At 37.9% G+C, this 22,218-nt stretch overlaps 1 protein-coding gene across 3 annotated transcripts in view; it reads left to right on the top strand.

Annotated features, from left to right (window-relative positions):
- Nucleotides 1-149: 149 nt before the first annotated feature.
- Nucleotides 150-22,218, top strand: part of ZC3H7A (zinc finger CCCH-type containing 7A) — a 28,982-nt gene continuing 6,913 nt past the window's right edge. For 2 of the 3 annotated variants that reach the window (XM_040589703.1, XM_040589705.1), the window contains exons 1-16: nucleotides 150-277; nucleotides 7,079-7,182; nucleotides 8,334-8,373; nucleotides 9,211-9,408; nucleotides 9,936-10,094; nucleotides 11,745-11,825; nucleotides 11,914-11,955; nucleotides 12,775-12,805; nucleotides 13,324-13,604; nucleotides 15,381-15,588; nucleotides 16,564-16,628; nucleotides 17,366-17,558; nucleotides 19,221-19,382; nucleotides 19,990-20,186; nucleotides 20,422-20,519; nucleotides 21,524-21,705. In XM_040589703.1, the coding sequence (XP_040445637.1) occupies nucleotides 7,115-7,182; nucleotides 8,334-8,373; nucleotides 9,211-9,408; nucleotides 9,936-10,094; nucleotides 11,745-11,825; nucleotides 11,914-11,955; nucleotides 12,775-12,805; nucleotides 13,324-13,604; nucleotides 15,381-15,588; nucleotides 16,564-16,628; nucleotides 17,366-17,558; nucleotides 19,221-19,382; nucleotides 19,990-20,186; nucleotides 20,422-20,519; nucleotides 21,524-21,705 (2,005 nt within the window). In that variant the 5' untranslated portion in view covers nucleotides 150-277; nucleotides 7,079-7,114. The remainder of the gene's footprint in view (nucleotides 278-7,078; nucleotides 7,183-8,333; nucleotides 8,374-9,210; nucleotides 9,409-9,935; nucleotides 10,095-11,744; nucleotides 11,826-11,913; nucleotides 11,956-12,774; nucleotides 12,806-13,323; nucleotides 13,605-15,380; nucleotides 15,589-16,563; nucleotides 16,629-17,365; nucleotides 17,559-19,220; nucleotides 19,383-19,989; nucleotides 20,187-20,421; nucleotides 20,520-21,523; nucleotides 21,706-22,218) is intronic. The other variant, XM_040589704.1, reaches the window with a different exon arrangement.

Here is a 22,218-nt window from a genome sequence, read left to right on the forward strand (position 1 = left end):
CTAATCAGCAGCAAAGACTTCCTTGGGAGCCACCAATCAGAAATGCCTGTTTCCAAAATAAGGGTGACGAGCCAATGGGGAAGCCCGCGCTTCTAGGGCTGGCCACAGGCCGCGCCCGCGGCCTCCCAGCAGCAGGGGGCGCCTGCGGCGGCGCTGCCGGGGGCGGGGCGGGGGCGGCGCTGCCGTTGTCGTCGTTGTCGCCGCCGTCGCCGTTGCGCCCCCCGGCTCGGTGACTCCGCCTTTCACGGCGCTGCGCTCCCGCGGGGCTGAGGAGTAGGTAGGGGCTGCGCGGCGCGGGGGGGGAGGGGCGCGCTCCGCTTTCCGCGCGTGCGGTGGGGCCCCTCCGCCCGAGGAAGGCGCGCCCGGTCGCAGCCCGGCCCGGCTGCTGCCTTTCCGTCCCGCTCGGTGGGAGCCGCTCCCGCCCTTCCCCTCGCCGCGGGGGCCAGCCGCTCTCCGGCCGAGGGTGGGGCCGCGCCGCCGCCCGGCCCCTCCCAGCGGTGCAAGCAGCCCTCCCGCTGCCGGTTGCCTGCGGGGGGCGGCGGGCGCCGCCAGTTGTGCGGGAGAAGTTGGCGGGCCCGGGTGGCGGCCGCCCCCGGGGAGGGCTCCCCGCGGCAGCCGGGTGGCGCGAACAAAGGCGGCGGCAGGCGGGCCCGGTGCGGGGCGGGCTGAGGGCGCCGGGTGCACTAGGCTCTGGCCTGGCCCGGGCCGGGCCGCGGGGGTTGGCGGCCAGGGAGCTCTTCTCCTGTTGCTCCGGCTCGCCAGTGCAGCCCCGGCTCGCAGTGTGCCCGGGCCCGCCGTGCCGTGCTTAGGGCGGGCGGGAGGAGCCCCGCGGCCGCCGCGCCTAGCCGGGCCCGCAGCAGCGGGGGCTCGGCCGTCGGGAGAGCGCGGGGCCCGTTTCCATCCCTTCGGTTTGCGGAGGCGGTTCCCGCTCCGGCAGCGCTGCTACGGTTGGCTTGCAGAAAGTCCTGTCTGTGTTGCAGGATGTAATAAAAAAAACCCATAAAAAAAACAAACAAAAAAACCCAAAACAACCAAACAACAAAACCCGCAAGAAACCCAACCCAAACTCAAAGGCTGTCAAATACGCTCGTCAAAATCTGTTGACAGAGCTTGTCTTGGTGAAAATTCTGTTGATAAATCTGGACTTGGCGATAAGATACTCGTCCTTCAGCTTGGATTTTGGAGCTGTTCTTACTAAGTGTCTAAGGGAGCCATAAACCAAAAGCTCCAGCCCCACTCCTGAATTTCCCGGGAAAATGAAGCAACTTAGAAAAGCACCTTTGTTCTCTCCTGTTTCTTTCATGGGTCTAGAAAAAGCCATGTAGGAAAGCTATCAAAACAGAAAACAAACCTTGAACTGTATCTTACTATTTCATGTGTGGGGAATGAGTGGGAGCAGATGTGGCTAAAAAATAATGAATGTGGAATGAATCGATGTTAAACTGTTGGGGTGGGTGTCTTCTTGCATTTAATTTGGATATTTCATTTTGACAACAGCCAAGATTGTTTCTCTTTACGGAAATAAAAAGTGAGATAGTTATGTTTGTGGATTAAATTGTTTTTTTGTTTGACGTAACGGAGTTGTGTGATTGTGGCCGGAAGTATTAGATGGAGCAGAGGAATTAACTCAAAACTGTGGAAATGTGTGTCGTGTGCTGTTTTCCCTGTTCCCCCTGCAGCATGTTATGTGTTTGAAATGTCTTATGTAATGACCCAGTGATGCATGAGCATAGTATTAAATCTTCTGTGCCTTTGCTATCCGAGGAAGATATTTCTAAAAGATTTTGTGTTAAGATTTCTGTTTTTCTTTCTTCATCTTGATGCCGGTCCAAGTCTGGTGAGCAGTTTACAATCTTTGTAATGTATGTTTTAATTTGCGCTGTAGTTTTTAAATGAATAATTGCAACTAATACCATCAGATGGTTAGGATAGGCGATGAAGTTGCCTTGAGAAGGCTGCTTTGGGTCAGGCTTGTTCTGTGTTGGGCAGATGCTTGATGTCCGGTTTGATTCTTGGTAGAGTTGGGAGTTGGGGGAATGGAGATGATTCTGCTGGTGAGTTCCTTCTATAGGAGGCAGTTAGGGTATAGCTGCACGTGTCCCACTTGCTTTTCTCACCTGTCTCTGTTGATGGAGGGACCTGCTCTCTTGTGCTTCTGGGGTGGAGATTATATGTATATAGCTTTTTGTAGCCAGATGCCTGAACAGATTATGCTAGTTGCTGCTGTTACTGGTGCAGGAGGTAGCAGCAGAGATCGGCTTTCACTTTTTATAGGTGAAAGGGATTTATGTGGCCTGCCTTTTAGTCATATATTCACTCCTACTGTTCTGTTGCAGTCTTCCCTGTTCTTTTTGCAGTCATCCCTTTATTCTAGGACCCAGAGTGTAACTTCTCTTTTCTGTACTGCAGTTTTCCTCTATGCAAACACTGGTGCGCAGTTCATGTTTTTATTTTACATGCAGACTTCTGTTTTCAGAACTTCTGATTGCTGATCAAAGTTTTGACATACAGTGGTGTAGATGCTGGGTTAATTTTTGACTGAGTTGACTCTTTTTAGTTTGTTACCTCTTCTCCTGCCTGTGTCATAGTGAGCGGGAAGAATGCTGATGCTAGAGTGCAAAAGGGGGTCTCTTTGCTCAGTGTGATTTTCACTAGACTTGCATCCCAGTCAAGGTTCCTAATTCAGCTGAACCACTGAGGCTGGTAGAGATCTATCGGCAGCGATCATGATAAATTTTCAATGTGCTTTGTACTGTATAAAGATCTAATTTGAGATTTCTGTAACCCGGTAATTGCATTAATAGTCAACTCAGTGATGCATGGCAAGGGGATGCTTCTGTAAACACATCTATATGCTGCACTTTGTAAGTTTTAGCTCTGTGGAAAAGGAGGTGCAGTGAGGACCACTGTCTTGCAGTTGTTCGCAGCATTTAGGATTGAAGGTACAGAGAATGCTTATATGAAGTATTTATGACAACTGGAACCATTAATATCAGTAATGAACAATAGCAGAATTATTTGGTCAGATGAAGGTCATCATTCCCAGTGGTAGTAGTTCTGGTCCCCAAATGCATTTTTCCTCTGTTCTCTGTTCACCTCTAAGCAAGCTGTTGGCGGAAGTGTATGCAGCAGGAGAAAAGACTTGGTCCTGTCCAGTTCCTTATCCTTTGGGAGTGAACTTTCAACTGGGGGAACTTGTGTGCATGGCAAACTGTAGATGAATTTGCAGTTTTAATGTTAAAAGGCTAGATTGTTCAGAGTTTTAAGGAGTGTGACTTTCCATTTCAGAGTAACAAAGGGGCCTGTATTCCTTCTGCAGAAAAACCCAGCACTCTGTGTTCTGTATGAATTTATTGACTTGCCTTCCAAAGATCAATTTTGCCTTGCAAGATAGTCTAGCAACTGTTGTACTCCAAGCCCTTGTGCCTGAAGAATTATCCCAGGCCTATGCTAAATACTGTGAATATCCTTTAAAACTTACCTTGAATGCCTCAGAAGTGCCAAAATATAGAAAACAAGAAAATTCTCTTGCCCTGTGCTGTAAGGAAAACAAATAACCAGTCAGAGGTGTAAGTGGCTTTGTGTGAGAGAAAAGTGTACGTGTTGCTGTCTGCCAGAGCTGGTTCAAGCCTGTTTTCCTCCGTATCTCCCTTTTGTATAACTGGACCAGCATCTATCAGAAAAGGTGACATTGGCTACTGGCAGAGTACTTTCTGTCATTTGGCTCCTGCTTTTGTGAAACAGGGCAAGCTGAAGCCTGTGATAAAGATAAAACATTATAAATTGTTCTTTAACTTGTTTGGGTTTAGGCAGCTTTTTTTTTTTTTTTTTCTTTACTAGATTTAGTAAATTGAGCTTGTGTTGTTCATGTAATAGCAGTTGTCAAAATACTAAATTTAATGCAACAATCAGTTCTGCCCATGACCTTAATTACTTATACATTTATCTGCCTTTTTTTTATTTTAGATCCCATGCTATTTTTTTCTTTCTTTTAGCTTGTCTCTTTCAGTGAACTGCACAAAGAGTAAAGCAAGAGTATAGGCTTTGCTTTTCTAGTAATAGTTACAAGCAGCAAAGCAACATGTTAACTTTTTAAACGTATGTACATATGTATATTTGTTTTAAATTCTGCTCCTGCAGGTGGAAAAGAAAAGCTGTTGCTAAATAGGTTGGGGTTTTTTAAACTTTGAAAGTGGATGGGTGACATTAAAAATCAAGACATGATTATTTGCCTTGTATATTACTGACTCTAATGTGTTTCTGGTTGCTCAGAAGGATCTAAGGATAATTTGGATGGGAGAGATGCTGTTAGGGTTGCTATCTGAAACAGTTTTAAATCCTCTGCAATATCAAATACTGGGGCAATGTGACTGTCAAAGTGTGTTAAGGAAAGATAACTTTAGTGTGTTAAGGAAAGATAACTTTTGCCTGAACATGGTACAGATGCAAATGACTAGGAAAACAATAGAAAACTGCTTAGAATAGTAAATTACACCACTCACATATGTTCATCACTTGCTAGCTATTCTTTTATCTGTGGTGCCAATTTGTAATGTTTCCATTACCTTTATTTTCATGGAGACATTGGATCTGGGCATCCTGAAGTTTCAGTATTCCATTTAATCTTTAATATTTATGTTAGAGGTGACAAATAAATGCAATTGTTACTGTGTTGGACTTTTTTCATCTCTTTGCAAGTTGTTCGTATGGAGTATTGGGGTTGTTTAAAATCAGTAAAGCTGATCTTAATGCTTGCCCAGATCTTGATACAGGATCACAGAATATCTCAAGGTTGAAGGGACCCATGAGGGTCGTTGAGTCCATCTCCCTCATCCTCACAGAAGCCTTACTAAAAAAAAAATAATTATGGACTTTTTAAAGTCGTGGTAAAAAGTCTAAGAAAAGAATGAAGTGCACCACAGAAGTTCAAAAACTAATGGCATATAACAGAAACAAAGAACACCTTTGGTTTTAAAACTAGTATCTTTTCAGTCAGCCTCATAATTCTGGGAGCCTGACGTGATTTGAGATTTGAGTTTGGCAGCAACAGGAGAAGTCAAGATGCCAACCATGGCACATAAGGGATCTCAATGGACTGGGGGAAGAAGAATGGGAAAACAGATATACACCAGGCTCTTGTGTTGTCAAGGTATTACTTTGTCAATTGATGATTCAGGGGACTAAAATATGTTTTACAGAGTTACTTGTTTTTGTGGGAAAGCATATACTGATATTGCTGCTGTCTTCGGTTAGTGTGAGAATTTCTTATTCTAAACCTAAACTGTGAATGAGTAAACAAAAAAATATTTGGATGCCCCATATATCTCCTTTTGGCATTTATAATTACATTTCTTCATCGACATGCTATTGTAATTCATTAAAACATTTTTCTTATAATAAATAAATCTTCCATATATGTGCTAAAAGTACAGTGTGTGTTACTAACTTGTGGAAGAAAAGTTGATGCATAAAATAACCACAAACTCATTTTGTAACCATTTTTCTTGTTATTTCCTCTGGAGAGTAGATTACTGAGTGCTATTTATATACCTAAACAAGCAATAGCTGACCAATTCATGTTGGCGAACTATTGTAGCTGTTCATGATCTACAGACCTTTCTGTATATTTTATTTTATTTTTTATTTAAAAAGTGTGCTGATATTAGGAGGTCACAGTGGGAAGTGAGGTGAAACGGGGGCCTTGGAGTGCTTCCATTAATTTGTTTAGTGACCTTAAGAAAATTACTGCTTCTTATGATCATTTAGGAATGTGTTACAATAAGACTAACTCTTAATGACTTGAAATTATGTTGACTTCATGTATTTATTTTTTGATGCTTTGGAAATGTTTGTAAACATTATTAGAGCTCTTCAGATCATTTCATGATTCCAAATCATTCATGGAAAGTAGGGTATCTTCTCCATCTGGTTTCTATTCTCACTTGTAATTTTCTTGAGTTTGCTGGGAATTACTTTGGTTTTTTGCTTTACTTTGTTTTCATTCTTCCATCATTGATGTCTAATGGTAACCTGGCACAAAATACAGGCTTTTTTTTTAGCTTAGTAGCTTAGTTTCCAGACTAACAGAGACATACTGCATGCAGTTAGGTTTTTTATTTTTACAAAAAGTAATTTTCATCACCAAAAAAATGTATTTCCTCAAGCTAAAAGCCTTTTTCTGAATTTCAGTGTTTTGAGAACAAAACTTTGTCTTGGTGATCTTTCTTGTAAAAATAAGTTGTGTTCTTACATTGCAGTTAGTCACAACTGTATGCAGCTGTGCTGCCGTGCTGCAGGCAGCTTTATCTTGAAGGTTATACAGATTGTTTTAGCCTGTTCAACTCCAACGTCTGTAAATCTAGTAAATGAAAGAGATGTGAAGGAAAAAAAAAAATCAGTGATCAAGACTATTTAAATTGGATTGAAATGTCAAGCTGGTGATGTGAAATTATATTAATGTAATACAGTTTTTAAAATTAATTTGAAAACTGGTAGTTTCCAAGACGTTCACCTTTGTCAATTGGTAGATATTATTAAAGCAGTAGTATTTTGCTTCTGATTACACCGTGGCAGTTGGGTGATGATGAGAGACTCAAGAATTAGGCAATGGTAGTTTTCTGATCAGTTTGGGTTTTATTAATAAATATACCAGGGTCTTGAATTTATTTCTACTCCAACAAATAAATAAAAGAAGTGTAAAGTTATTAAAAGGGGACAGTGGAGCCTTAGCTTGGTTTAGCAGTAATGCATGCAAGCTGTGCTTGTAATTTGGTTTAGTTTTGCTAAAACGGCTCAGCATCAGAGTAAATAAGTGGAAAACCAAAGATAAAGTAGAAATTGGAAGAAAGGTTTTCAGTAGAAGTGTTGTGTAACTGGGCTGTTGGTTTTGACTTGGGGCTTCTACCTGTATTGCTGTGGGCACTTCAGTGTTTGAGGTTTCCTCAGAGTGTGTGTGCTGAAGCTGTGCTGCAGTATCATCTGTGTGTTATGGACTTGGTGTTGCTGTGAGATTGGATCCTTCTGGTCCAAATGCAAAATGCTATATATTAACAGCCATTTATCTTTATTCCTTTTTGAGGAGTGGCATATCTGAAAAGTGGATGTTCACGATAACATGTCCAATGTGTCAGAAGAGAGGAGCACTAGACAACAGGACATTAAGAAAGGACTCCAATTTATAGAGTATGATTTTTGTGGTTTTATTCTTGTTCGCTTATACATGTGAGATGGATAGCTCTGGGAAAGTCCCTTTAATATAGCACCAGCGGAGGACAGAGGAGAACTTGTGTTTCTGCTCAGAGTATTTGCTAAAACTCCTCAGAGTATTTGCTTATCTTACACAGAAATGGGGAGCAGTCTTAAAGAAAAGACAGAAGCCCTCTTTGTTCCCAAACAGCAGATTCAAGGTGGGAGGGTATTCCTTTTCTGCATTTGAGAAAAAACAGCATTGTTTTTTTTTTTTTTTTGTGGATAGAAAATGATAGCCTGAAAATCCACCTTATGCTTATGGACAACTACACCTGAGACTAGGTTGCTACTGAAAGGGATGGGTTTGCTCACCACCACCACCATGTTTCAACTCTCTAGAGTGAGAACCTGATGAAAAAATGATCTTAGTAGTCAATTTTCATTTGACTCAATGCCAAAATCTTCTCTAGAATAGGTGATCCTGGCTAGCTTAAAATCATTGTGAAATTTCACACTAGTTCGCTGCTCACATAAGGCATTCTTAAAAAATAAAAAAGGTGACTGCCCTCTTAAAAATTATTTAGAAACAGGTTCTCAGACAACCTATGGAAAAAATTTCTGGTTTTCTTCCTGAAAAGTTAAAAGTAAATACCTCTTTTCTGTGCTAGAGAAAATGTCTGTTGTCATACAGAAGACCTCTTATGATTCCTGTACTGTCATCGGTATGACTTAATTAAAATTGATAAGTTCTTTTGACAGATAGTAATTTTATAATAATTACAAGAAAATTGCAGTTCTCCTTATGTACAACCTGTTTCTGCAAAGTGGAGGGAAGTAAGTTGTTTTTAAACAAACAACATCGGGGTTTTAAACTTGGAGCATTCCAAACCTTAGTAAGTTTTAAACAGCACAGTTAAGACTGGCTATGTAACTTTAAATGAAAATGAGTCATTAGTAATAAGAAAACATGAATGTTTAATCAAAACTGATCTACAGCGCTCCTGCCTTGTTCAGTGCGGGCAATAGACAATATTTAGAGATTTGCCTGTTGCAGCAAGTGAGACTGCTTTTAGTAAGAACCAGTATTCTCTGTGATAATCTTTTAAGCAATATGTATAAGTAAATTTTGCAATTTCTTTTTCTAGATCTACTTTGCCCTACCCAGGGACACAAGAACAATATGAGGTAATGAAATTACTTCTGCGTTTCCAGAAAGGTTTTTAACACAGACCTGGATTACTATATTTATTCTTGCCTTTAATCATCATTTAAGTAATGATACAGTATGAATGGTGATTTACAATGTGTCAGTATTGGAGGTGGAGGATTAACATTGTGATACAGATATTCAGGTATTTTGATGCCCAGAATTTGCTTGTACAGCAGTTCAGATTAACTCTTTCTCTACTGGTGTTAGGGATGAATTCGGGACATCCATTGTATAAAACAATGTGCTATTCTAAATTTAGAAGAGCCCAGCAAAAGTGACATAAAAAAACCTCAGTCATATGAATGTTAACATATTTTGTTTCTGTACATGTTGTTATTTTGAATAATTTTTGACTTATTTTCAGACTCGTCTTTTCAGCATTGTTATCTAATAGTAAATGATTTCACTGGATTTGAGAACATACTAGATAAAAATGCAATCATTCTGATAGTTTTAGATTAAAAACCCCCTTCTGCTCTGCCAAAGCAACCTTTTTGTACTACTGGTTTGCCAGTTGCTATGGCTGCTGCTTGCTGAAAAATGTATGGAACATATGTATGTCTTTTTAAAGTTACTTACACCAAGTAATTATTTTATCAGTAGTTCAGCCTTTAGTTTATTTACATGTATTGTGGTGTTGAATATTAGAGATTGTCATGGAAAAATATCAGAAGAAAAATACTAATCTAGACAAAAGGTTTGCATTTCAATTCTGTGAAGTTGCAAGTATACATTTTCTGGTTTAAAATGTATTTGGAAATACAGAAGATCAGAAAGCTGCTGTTGATGAGTGTTTCTTTCCTTTGTTCCAGTTATTTATACGAGAGCTTGTTAGAAATCTTTTTAATGAAGGGAATGATGTATATCGAGAGGGTGATTGGAGAGGATCACTGAGTCACTATACAGAAGCTATAAACATAGCTGATTATGCCAATTCTGAAGAAATCCATGTATCTGATGATATTTTAGAGAAGCTGCACGTGAACAGGATAGCATGTTTTTCAAATATGGTAAGCTTCTGTTTAAACTGTGTGATTTCTCCAGAACAATGTGCTAACAGTGTATGAAGATACGGACAGTTTCCTAGCGAGCGAAAAGCTCTTGGCTTGAGAATTGCAATGTTTCAAATCATCGCTTTGGCATGTTCTCTACAAGTATAATCATGGAGATCTTTTAAGTTATAATACTAGAATATTAACGTAAGAGAGATGCTAGGTTTGAAAGCTGATGGAATGGTGTTTGTATCCATTGATACTGCTGATTGTACCTGCCTCTGCTGCTTTCTCTGTAGAATAAGATGGCTCTTGTGAAAGAGCTAAATTGTCTTCATAACTTACTAGATTTTACATGAATGATGGCACTGCTTGTTTTTAGTTGCATAAGTCGCTGACTTAGCAACACTCATACATGCAGTGTGCAGTGGCCTTGGTGAATGTTTTATATGGTGTTTCAATACCTTCATCTAATACAGTTTACATTCGATATTTCAATGATAATAGTTCTGATTAGTGCCTTTGGGTTTTTTTCCTCCTCATAGGGTTTGCATGAAAAGGTTCTAGAAGACTGTGAGATAGCATTAAGATTGAATGAAAACAATTTCAGAGCGCTCTATCGGAAAGCAAAAGCTTTGAATGAACTGGGCAGGTATAAGAAGGCTTATGATGCTGTAGCAAAATGTTCTCTTGCTGTGCCACAGGTAGGTATATGACATATTGATGTTTATTTTAAAGATTTAATACAGAAAACATATATGAAGACCATTAAAGGCTTTTTGTTTTGTTGTTTGGTTTTTTTTTAATGCAGTAAAACATTTTTATTCCTTGAAGAATTGTTTTCTGCTGTGGAAGTGAAGACTAATAGCAGAGATGATAGTCCCCAAACTCAGTTTGTTGTGTTAACTTTCAGGAGTAGAAATAGTGGCTTTGCAGTGGGAGTCAAGAGCCATAGATGTTTGCAATAAACACTAGAACTGCTGAATTAATTGTTTAAAATTCTCTGCAGTCAGAAGTATACTCACGACATAAGGAGAAAAACAATCTATTGTTATAACATACAATATAGGGGTTTTTTTTATAACTGTGTTTTAGCTTTCCAGGTGTTTAGTAACGTTCTTATTTGTGCATTTTCTCCATCTGAATCACTTGCTATGCAAGTGAATCACTAATCTTAGACTATCTGTATTAGAAAGCAGCGTGTGGCGTAATAGGAGAGGATCTGCAATGCTGGTCCTGAGGATCTGATTTCTGTGGTGGTTTGGGAGTGGGTTTCTTTGTTTTTTTTTAAGAGTTGGAGTGCATCAGGTGCTCTCCTGCAGCACTTCCAGTTTAGTGTCATCCAAAATGTATCTAATTTGGCTTTCTGAGATCCTTCATAATGTGAACTAACAAGCAGTGAGTGAGGATGATTGAGATTTCACTGCAGAAACGCATTGTTGATTTGAACCAAATACTGATGGAAACTACATGCTTTGCTCAAAACAGACTGATCACGGGACAGAGTAGTGTGTTGCTTTTTTTTTTTTTTTTTTTTTTCCTTTCTATATTAAAGTTACAGTGAAATGGCTAGACAAACTGTTGAGCATAGGTTTACCTCTTGATATAGAGGAGGTTTCAGTTGTGTTTCCAAAGACAGAATCAGCTTATTTGAACATGTAACTCTGGTTCCTCACTTTGCACCTCCAGATTTGAATGTTTTTGCTTAAGGTTTATATGCCTTTATGTAAGTTTTATAAATAGCTTTTTCTAGCTGTAGCGCATGTTCTTAAAGCTAAATACAAAAAAGAAATATTAAAAGTACAGTTACAGGACAGAGTGAAATAAGACCAGGTTTTTAACTCAACTTTTCTAGTTGTATGATGGAATTACTGCCAAAATATGGAGTTCTCATTAAATATTCAGCAGTGTTATGTAGTAGCTGACATAATGGTGATCAGAAATGTGGCCCTCAGTTTGTGTAAAACCAAAATGAGAAAAACCTCCTATCCTGTCAAAGAGCAAACACCCTCCTCAAATAAACAAAAAATACCCACTCACAAAAAAACCCACTTCTCTGAACTTCTCTGGTTTTGGGAAAATCTGTATGTTATTTTAAATTCAAATAAATGGAAGAGAAGGATAGTTCTATTTTTTAGCTTTAAAAAAAAAATCAAAATATTGAAGTAATTTTGCTTGAAGGTAGCTGTATTTTTCAGTGTTAGCTTGCAGTCCCATGTGTTTGTGAAAGAGTAAAGATGCATTGAGACATCCTGCTTATGGGAATCTTTCAGAATATAGACTGAGATGTAAATGGACGTCTTGACCAGATGACAATACATGTAAATTATGAAATTCTATTTATGTCTTTTTAGGATGAAAGTGTGATTAAGCTTACCCAAGAACTAGCTCAAAAACTAGGCTTAAAAATAAGGAAAGCATATGTAAGAGCAAAGGTAAGGTTTTCTTGTAGCATTGTACACGTTGAGGTTTCACTCACTTGGTATCAGTTTTGTATTTAATGAAGGTATGTTTTCATTGCAGCCACCCTCCTCAAATTCAATTTCTAGTGATGTATCAACTCAGGTAAGTTTTTACATGTTTCAGGTGCAAGCTGGCTTTAAATTACAGGGAATAATTGTTTCATAATTTTGTGATGATGAAGTGAAAGTGGTGGAATTGACATTTTATGTAAGATGCTGTTATTTTGGGCTTTAGGGTTCTCTTGATCTTTGTGTTCGGTTTTGCTGTATATTTATGGCAGCATGGTAATTTATGATTATCATCCAGGTTATCTTTATAGAATAAACATTAGCTAAAACATTAAATCCAGTGTAATGAATATATTTACTTTTAATGTCTTGAGGTAAAGGCATAGTTAACGTGCTTATTTATTTCATTTTGTTGACAATCATCAAAGCTAAGCATGCTGGGATAAAAATCCCTTTTAATTTATGCATTTGTCCAAGTTGGACCTTGGTTAGCAGCCAAACTTGCCTTTATCTTGCTATTTGTAATGTGTCTGAACAGCAGTAACAGAGTCCATCTTTATCCTACAGACTTTTTTCATGGGAACATAGACAGTTCAGCTGTAAATGTGCGAGGAAACATAGGAAGAGCTCAGTTAACGTAATGTTTAGACTCTCATTCACTGAAGTATCACTCTCCCTTTTGTTGGTTGGTTGCAGATTTTTAGTGATACCGTGAGTGGATTTTAGTCTCTAAATGGATGCTTTATCTAAAAAATTATTTGACCTTTAAATTCCATTAGATTTCATAAATTTCAAATTTTATAAGACCTAAATTTCTGAGGACTTACATTTTTACTCTGTAAATACGTATTTGAAAATTTTTAGTGGCTCTTGTGCAAAGTGCTGAGAGGTGCTTTTTTTTTTTCACTTACAGAATTCTTCTTCTGTAGAAGATATTGAGTTAGGTGAGTCTTGTTGTGTTACAATATTAATGCTAGCAAGCTAGATATGCCGTGCATATTTGTTAGGAAATTTCTTAAGAAAATGAATCTTGTCGCTTGAAAGATCTGTTGCAAAAAGTTTGATCTTTTTATCTCTAAAACTACATATTTAAGTGACTGAGCAGATTTCCTTTTGGTCTCTCCAACTTGATATCATTGTAACTGCTCCTATAGTGATCATCTCATAACTGTTGTCTTTAACTTGGAAAAATAGGGAGTGGAGAATAGGCCAGAGATTTAGTCAAGTATCAGGTCTGTAACTTTTCTTGTCTTTTTTATTTTGAGTAATATATAAACACTGAGATATAGGTACACGTGAATTAGAAGTTAGTGGAAGCTGAAGGCATTTAATGTGGTTTTGCTTAAATATTCTTCATGTTTCTCTACTTGCTCACCTCCCACGTTGTCAGGGTAAAAGTTATGGAAGATATTTTTACATCTTTGAACAAAAGTTACAGTCATTCCCATTTTATCTGTTTCAGATTTATCTGACCAGAAGAAAGAGATGGTTTCTGCTGCTTCTTCATCAAACTTTGTTTCTGAAGTGTCTAAAGTGGCATCAGTACCTGTACCATCTTTAGCTTCTGTTATGCCTCTTCAGGTGGAAAAGCTTTCTTTGCCTTCTGCAGTTTTGGCAAATGGAGGGAATGTTTCTTTCTCTATGCCAGAAGCATGTTTAGATTGTGGAGATGGAGATATAATTATTGGTGAAGAACTTGATGAATTACTTGACTCTGTGCCTGATCCAGATGAAAGCATAATGGTAAGACTTTTTGGTTTGTTTTCTTTCTCAGAAGATTGTCCTTATGAGTGCAATCTTGTATTTTTTCAAGTGGGTTAGTAGTGAAATGCGGGTTACCTTTCCTAGTTACATTGAGCTGTATTTGTGCATATTTAGGTTGATTTTCTCAGGTGCCGATGCTTGTAAATGTGGCTGTAAAGATACTAACTAGGACCCAGCAGAACTCCAAGGACAATTACATTGGGTTTACGTGTTAGAAGACCTGAGTGAAGTTGCTGGAAGAGAGAGATTACTTCAGAAATACTGCTACATGCTACTATTAATACTACCACAGTGGGAGGGATACTATTTCCAGGGAGTACTATGAAAGTGAAGTAGGCGTTTGAAGTCTGGGCTAGTTTGTAATGGTTTTTTGGTGCAAATAAACCCTCTCAGGACCTGAGGGTGTGTTGGAGTGTTCACCCTGTAGCTGTAGAAATTATAGTTAAGCACATGCTGTTAGCTTTGCAGGACAGTAGTGCCTGTGCTGTAGTCTCCTAATGTGTTCACTAGTATCCCTGCAGTTGGAGCATTGTCCAGATCCATTTCCTGGAAAACCAGAAATAGTTAGACCATCATGAGTTTAACTTTTTATATTTTTTAGAGGAGATTATTAGAGAAGTTTAGGCATGTGAAGAGTTGATCTCCATTACGCCGTCCTTCCACAGCTAGAACAGGCTATGAAGCATACAGAGTTCTTCAACTATTAGTCAAAACAAGAGCTCTGATTGCTGAGCAGAGATGCCTGAACTTCTTACCAAGGGTACTGACTCTGCTGTGGCCCTGCCAGTCATGTGGAGCCCTTACTATTGCAGTGGTAAATGAGGCTGTGGTATATTTAATTCTTCAGTTAGTTGGGATTTTAATTCCTCATTCAGCTGTGGATGCAGTTGTAAATAATTAAAAAATGATTTGGCTTCTAATTCTCTGTTTTATGCACTTAGTTTTGTAGCAATTATTTTGGAAATGTAGAAAGTAATTATTTTGAAGAGACCCGAGGAAGCTTGTTGTAGTGAAAAATAAGAGAGGAAATAAAATCTTCCAAGACAGACTGCCGTCTTGTGTAGTGCAGAATCTTGAGTAAGTTGTAGGCTAACAACTTGGGGAACAGAAGGAGTTCCACGTTGGCCAAACTGTGCAGAACGATTTGGTCAGCCTCCACACAAGGGGGAAGCTTCTTGGGATGACAGAAGGGAGAGAAACTCCCCCACTTGCTAGGTCCCTAACAACGGTGTACAGAAGGACACGTTATTTTCTATGGTGAAAAGAAGGTGATCAGGCCTTTGCTGAACATGGTTTCATTTGATGGTATCTGAAGATTTATTTAAAAGCTAACTCTTTACTGTACTGCAATTTGAATTATGTTCTCTTTATTTAGAAAAAAACCATGTTGATTTCTGTCTCTTCCTACTATTCCCTGTTGTCTTACATTTTTAACATAATTTGGAAATTCAGCTCCAATCTGATAGATAAAAAAAATCCAAATCTGTTAAAATAATAAACTTCAGCTAACTGAACCTTGACAGTGGGTGACTCATTGGCAGTTCCTGGTGTTAGAGCACTGTTCAGGGTGATGACTGTTGTTCTCTTTAAGTGTACTGTAGCTCTGTACAGTACTGTAGTGTACCTTTCATTGTGTTTCAGTAGGTTTATAAAAACTTTGCAAAAACTTTAGTAAAAGAAATACTATTGCAGATTGTGTTCTGGAGAGTTGTTTTGCTATGTGTGAACATTCTTTTTAAATTTCTTTTTTTCCAGCAAACTACAGGAGCCAGAGGACCGATGCCTGCAGGAGGTGTAGCTCCTAGTGTACCTTTCTCTGCCTCTTTGTTGGGGACACTGCCAGTTAGTACAGGATTTGTTCCTTCACCTTCTCTTTCAGAAATCTTTTCACAGCCTTTGGCTTCTTCACTGGAAAATTTTTGTTCACCATTAAGCACCTTTTCAATCAGTGACCCAAAAAGAGGTAAGAAATTAGTCTTAATATTTAACCTCTTACAAAGAGAGGGAGTTGTGTGTGATCCAACTGGCTTCTCTATTTAACAAATGAGGTTTTGCAACTATTCAGTGATATTTAACACCCATATAACAATTGAGCTGTGCTCACAATTTTTGATAATATTGATAATCACTGTTGATTGTACACAAGAATTCATAAATAAATCTTTTGTTTACTTGGGGTCTGCATAAGGGTGCTCCAGGCTCCCTCTGTTCACTTTTTCTGCATTTATTATTTGTTCTGAGTAAGCATAAAGAAGGAACGATATTCCTTCAGTTCCCGGCTGTGTCTGTGTGTGTGTCTGTGTCCCTAAACAAAGGTGTTCTTAAGGCTTAAGCAATTTCTCATGATTTCGCGGTAAACAAGATTTCTAGAAGGCTAATATAAGTGTGTACTCTGAAAAGATTGCATGTTTGGATTCAAACTCCAGGGACTTTTTAATTATATAGTGAAATCAGGTGTGTGAAAGATATAGTCAGTGAACTAGAAAAGGTAATATAGTTTTGTCTCTAATTGTCAGTGTTAGAGGAGCATGCTGTCTGTAGAACAAAGCCAAATTTACAAAATAAAATTAAAACTAGAACGACAGAAGAATAACCTGCTTTCATCTCCTCATTTTTGATGGTCAGCTATTGCTTATTTAGCTACCCTTTTTGTACTGCACAAGTATCTTCATGTTGCTTCAGCATATGCCTGTGAAGCTACTGCTGATGTTAATCAGATGGTTATATTGAAGAAGATTACCTAGTAATTTTTCAGCCCAGATGCTTACAAGGGGCTTTTACATAACTGAAAAAAATAATCACAGCAAACCAAAAAACCTTTGTTGTTAGTCAAAACCGCAGACCTTTGATACTTCTACTTCTCAGGAATGATAAATGATTTTTTACATAGGATGTTTTGAGTAAATGGAATAATTAAAACAACTTTTTATTCCTTTAGACCTCTCAAGTTCAGCTTCTAGAGATGGAACACCAACACTTAGCAGCAATAATTCCCCATTGTTTGTAAGTATTAACGCCTTGAAGGCTTAACATAGATCTTAATTTTTCCAGTAGAAGTTTCTGATTTTAAAATATGTGCTCTTAACATTAAAATATGGCTCTGGCTTGGAAAACAGTTGTACAGTAGCGGTCAGCAACAGTAATTGAACACAAGAAAAAATTTACAAAGGTTTATTTTATATATGCAAACTTTGACTACTCTCATAGCCATTTTTCCGGGGAACTTGCTGTGAAATACCGTGGAAGTGTAAAATAACCAATCTAAGAAAGAGAAATGCTCTTATGATCTGACTGCCAAATAGTAGGAATTGTGGAGAGCTGTCCTAGTTAGAAGAGCAGAGCAGAGATCACCTTGTGTCTGAGGATCTGCCCGGCCTTGGTGTTCTGGTCGTGCTGTATGTTTCCAATAGTGTTGCTGGCCATTGATTGTATGGGGAAGGATGGCATTAAGGATTGCATCCTCATGAGCCAGGATGGAGTAATAATTAGCCTGGCAAGTGCTGCTGTTCTCCCTATACCTGGTTGGGTCTTGCTATATGCTTAAGTTGTGCTGGGTATGTGGCTTTTGTAAAATCTCTTGTGTCCCTTCTTAGACATGTGATTAAGTTTGGATTATGATTTTTTTTTTTGTGTGTGTGTGTAGTCTTCCTATGCTTTGAAGAATCATTTCAGTAGGTTAAATTGTAATTGTAGCTAAATTAAATTATATGGATGGAGTAAAATATGCTTTCTTCCAACAGATAAATGGCCCTAGTAGTTTGTTTGGGTCTGAAAATTACATGGGAATTGCAGGCCAAACTAGAAATGACTTTTCAAATGTTTGTAGCAGTGCAACTGCTAATATACCTGTATCTTCAGCACTTACTGGAAGAAACCCATTAGAAGGCACACATGAGCTAAGACAGGCCTGCCAGTTATGTTTTGTCAAAAAAGGTAAGGTGCTTTTCAACTCAGTTTGGTTGATTTTTAAAAAAATAAAAGCGTGCATTTAACATTTCAATGTTTGTAAATTGAAATACTGTTGTCTTCTAAACAGTGTTAACCCTGACTTGTTCTTTGCAGGTGTAGTGTGATCCTATGATTAAGGAACTGGTAAAATGTTCCAACAGCTATTTTATCTTCTTTCTTCTTGTCTTTATTTCTTATCCTAATAGTTTCTTGATTCCTAAACCCACCACGAATCACCACACATTTTCCCCAACCTGTATGTGAGGTTGTTCATATTCTGTATTCGCTTTCCTCCCCACCCCCAGGGTACGGTGAAGAATGACACCTTTACTCAAGACTAAAAAAAACTTGCAATACTCTCTCTGATTGGCCATGGGGAATTGAACTGCAGTTCAAAGTACCTGGTAACCTTCACATCCCATCTGTTTTATTCTTCTTTGAAACTAATTCTAAATCATAATCCAGAGGCTTCCAAACCTTAGTAATAATTAACTCCACTGTATTGACTCAAAGAATCCTAACTAGCATTGGGCTTTAATATAACTAATCTTGTAGGCCTGAGCTGTTGCTGTTAAACAGAGCCATATTCTAGAGGCAGTAGCTTTTATTACGACTAATCTTAAAAATAAGCATTGTGTTTCAAGTTACAGGTATCAATTGATACTGCTATGCTAATAAAGAATTGTATTGAGATATTTAGGGGATGACTATTGTAGTTTTAAAAACTTTTGTATTAGTTTAGAATTACTTTTAGAAGCAAAGTAAATACATGAAGGCATGTTTGAAAAAACATAGAACACAATCTGTTAAAAACAGGAACTATAAAATACTGCTGGAAGTACTTAGCATGTTCCTAACTTCACTTCTTGTATCAAAACATCAATTTCTTCTGGTTTTTTGCATCTCTGTCAAAGCCTTTAAGTGTGTCCTGCTTTTACTACCTCCTTTTGAAATTGTACCATTCTATCAGCTTCTTGTCAAGGGTCCCTTAAATAGCAAAATTCATCGAGAATTGCTTGTCTTCAGACTATCCTTGTTGTCTTCATTTTGGTGGTAATGTAATCTTCACTTCACAGTATTGTCCTAAAGACAGAGTGTAAAGTTAGGCGTATTTTTGTTTCCAAAATCTCAAAGTTCTGGTATTGGCATTCATGGTTTTGGCACGTGTATGCTTCCTCCATAGTGAATTTTGTCTCTGAACATATTAACTGTTCTGATACAATAACAGTTGAAGGTTAAGAGAGCTGATGCTGATCCTTGGAATTCATCTGCATTGACTTGTTACAAATAAACAATTTAAGTTTAAAATTAGTGTTGTAGAAATACATGCTTTGGAATTTGAAAGACGGTAGCAATTTGTGGCTGTCCTAAAGTAATCTTAAGGTTGTAACACAGCGTCCCTCCCCAGATAACTTGTGGGTTTTTTCTTGCTGAGAATGGTCCTTTTGTAAGTACTGAGTTTTTTTCTATTCTGCTCTACATAGCTGTTAATGACTTTTGGTTCTTCGGAGTTGCTGGTGCAAGTAGGAATTCTATACAGTGTGTTCATGTACTTGCTTTTGGGCTTATGTGCCAATCTGTGTATGGAAATGGTAAATGTATGCTGCAACTTATGCAAATATAAGAAATCGTCTGTGATTGTTTCAGGTCCTAAATTATTGGATTATGCTTACCATCCCGGTTTAGAACATAAATGTAAGAAGGATATTCTAATTGGCAGAATAAAAAACTCTGAAGATAAATCATGGAAAAAAATACGCCCAAGACCAACAAAGACACAGTATGTAGGACCATATTATATATGTAAAGGTACGTGTTATAGATGGTAAAATATTAATGCCTACTCTCTCAGAGTTATATAGTTTAGCTTTTTCTTGCTCATGGGAGGTGGAAAAGGAATGTTGCTGGGTTGTTTGTGTTTTCAAAGGCTGTAAGGAGAACCATATTTTGAGCATTCATGTGATTATCTAGAGAACATGCACTGTGTTTCTGTACTGTTACTCTCCATGAATAACTTTGCTTCCAAATGCTGGGCTGTCACTATTCAAACAATAAGAAAAATGCATTCTTGTCAGATTTTTGCAGTATGAACCTCTACTTATGATGTAGGCAAGGTGACTCATGGATTAATTAACAGCTGTATTTAAGCAAAGGGTATTCTGGGTTCTCAGCACTGTTGCCTTAGACTAGAAAAGGGTAGTTGATGGAGGTGTGCATCAGCCTTTCTGGGGAGTTTTACATTTTCAGCAAGTCCTTCAGCATTAAGGTTTTTCTTCTGTTAGATTTCAGTGACCCATTTACAATAGATGCACCTTTTTTATTAAAAACATTTGAAAGTGAGTTAGTGGAAGTTTTAAGAATAGTTTCCAATAAAAGTTGTGTAATAGCGATGTCATATTCCATGTTACCATTTCAGATGTTGCTGCTGAAGAGGAATGTAGATACCCAGGTCATTGCACATTTGCATATTGTCAAGAGGAGATAGATGTGTGGACGCTGGAGCGCAAAGGAGCCTTTAGTCGAGAGGCTCTTTTTGGAGGAAACGGAAAGATCAACTTGACTGTGTCCCGACTTCTTCAAGAACATCATGGATTATTTATGTTTCTTTGTGAGGTGCTGCTTTATTTCTAATGACACAATAAAAGTTATAATAGATAATAAAATTACCTGGAAAGAAATGCTGTGGTTCATGCATGACTTCTTTTGTAAATTTTGAGATGCATGTTCAGTAATAGTCTGGCTAGCTTTAGATTAGAGACTACTTGAAGTCTCTTAAAATTTTTAAGGTAAGGTATATTTTTAAATGTATAAAGTACATAAGCTATAATTGTCTGTTTTTGTATTCCAGAAATGTTTTGATCACAAACCCAGAATAATAAGCAAAAGGAACAAGGATAACTCATCTTCTTGTTCTCATCCTGCTATGCATGACTTTGAAGATAACAAGTATGTCTGAAATACCATCTCTTTGTTTCAAATTAAAAGCACAGGTTTCACAGCATTTTTTAAATATTGACTTCGATTTCTTACCTGTTAATGAACTTCTCGTCCTTGGTAACAGACTGTTATGCTTTGGCGGTATTGAGAAGTCAAACTTTGTGAACAAGGTTTGTCTCATGTAACTGAATTAAAAGAGAAGTATGGTTTTTATTAGTGCATTAAAAATTAGTGCATCCACCCTCATGTTTGAATCTGACGGTTTTAGTGTCAGTTTGTTAATAGCTCATCTACCACTGAGCTGCATTGATGTAAATTGATGTGTGATGTTAAATTAATATAGGAATTCATGTTTGCTCTTTCTTCAGTCTGGTTTGCTTATTTTGCTGTAGTTTTAACTCTGTTAAGAACAGGTTTACCTTAATTACAGTGTCTCAAGTAGACCGTGTTCTTTATTAATACAGTTGATAAAAAAGCATGGGAAAGTGTCTTTATTAAATAAGTTTTGGAGAATTAATAGACTTACATATTTTTATATGATGGTAACGTAAGTGGGAGCAGTTTAATTACTTTGTTTGTACTCCCCTATACTGAGGAAACGTTACAGCTGTAAGAGCTAGGCTGTTACAGTGATGCATCAACTCTTTCTTTAATGGTGCTCTACAAAAGAATAAATACTTGTAATTAGGTCAGGATATATACTTGAAAGGGGACATGATATGCTTTCCCTCTTGGAACCCGGTGATCCAGCTGGATTGAATTCAGTAATGCTTTGCAGAAGAGGGACCTCTGGATTTCACCAGAGTACTGTTTTGTGATACTGGTTTACTCAGCCTAGAAATGATAATTAGATGCTACTTCCTTCTGGAACCTTTTTTGGCTTTCTGATTTCAAGTTAAAAGTGTTAAAAAGACATTTGAATAAGCTGTGATGGAGGATGGTTATTTTACATGGTTTTCCACACATGAGCAAATTAATTTTAACCAGTATCTAAAACACTGTTTTCAAAACAGGTGCCTTGTCCACATTTTGCGAGAAACTATGGTGAAATATTCGAAAATCCGCCCTTTTCAAGTTCGATGTCAGCTTGACCTTTGCAGGCACGAGGTGCATTATGGCTGTTTACGAGAGGATAAATGCTTTTATGCTCACAGTCTGGTAGAGCTTAAAGTCTGGATAATGCAAAAGGAAACAGGTATGTTTGGTAAAATGCTCACTTTTCATTGTAATGCTGCTTCTTCCTTGTGTCGCCTCCCTTATGAAATTAGCATGTTGGAATCACTGCATTCACTTAGTGATTTGCTGGAATCTTCGATACAGCATATTCAATAAATAGTAATGTAAACATGATGAAAAGTACTGAGTAGGCTACTAGCTATTCAAAATTAGCAAGTTTTTGGTAATAAAAACTGTCAAAACTACTCAATATGATTAGATTTTTTTTTTCCTTGGAACAAAACTAGAAGTCTTGAGTAGATATTAAATCTAAATCGAACTAGATTTGTTTTTATTTTTAAACCTTCAAAGTTTGGAAGATACTGATCAAATTTCTTTTTCACAGAGCACTGAAACAAAAACCTGAAATATTAATTTTTTGCCATTGTTTCCCTGCATCCCCCAGTACAAGAGTCAAGTTTTTCCACAGTTAAACCTTTCTTTTAGCTTAGTGCCATTCTGATATTCTTACATAGTGAGCCAGAAAAGAAAT

Source organism: Falco naumanni, chromosome 4 (assembly GCF_017639655.2).
Source record: "Falco naumanni isolate bFalNau1 chromosome 4, bFalNau1.pat, whole genome shotgun sequence".
In the NCBI taxonomy this organism is placed as follows: Eukaryota; Metazoa; Chordata; class Aves; order Falconiformes; family Falconidae; genus Falco; species Falco naumanni.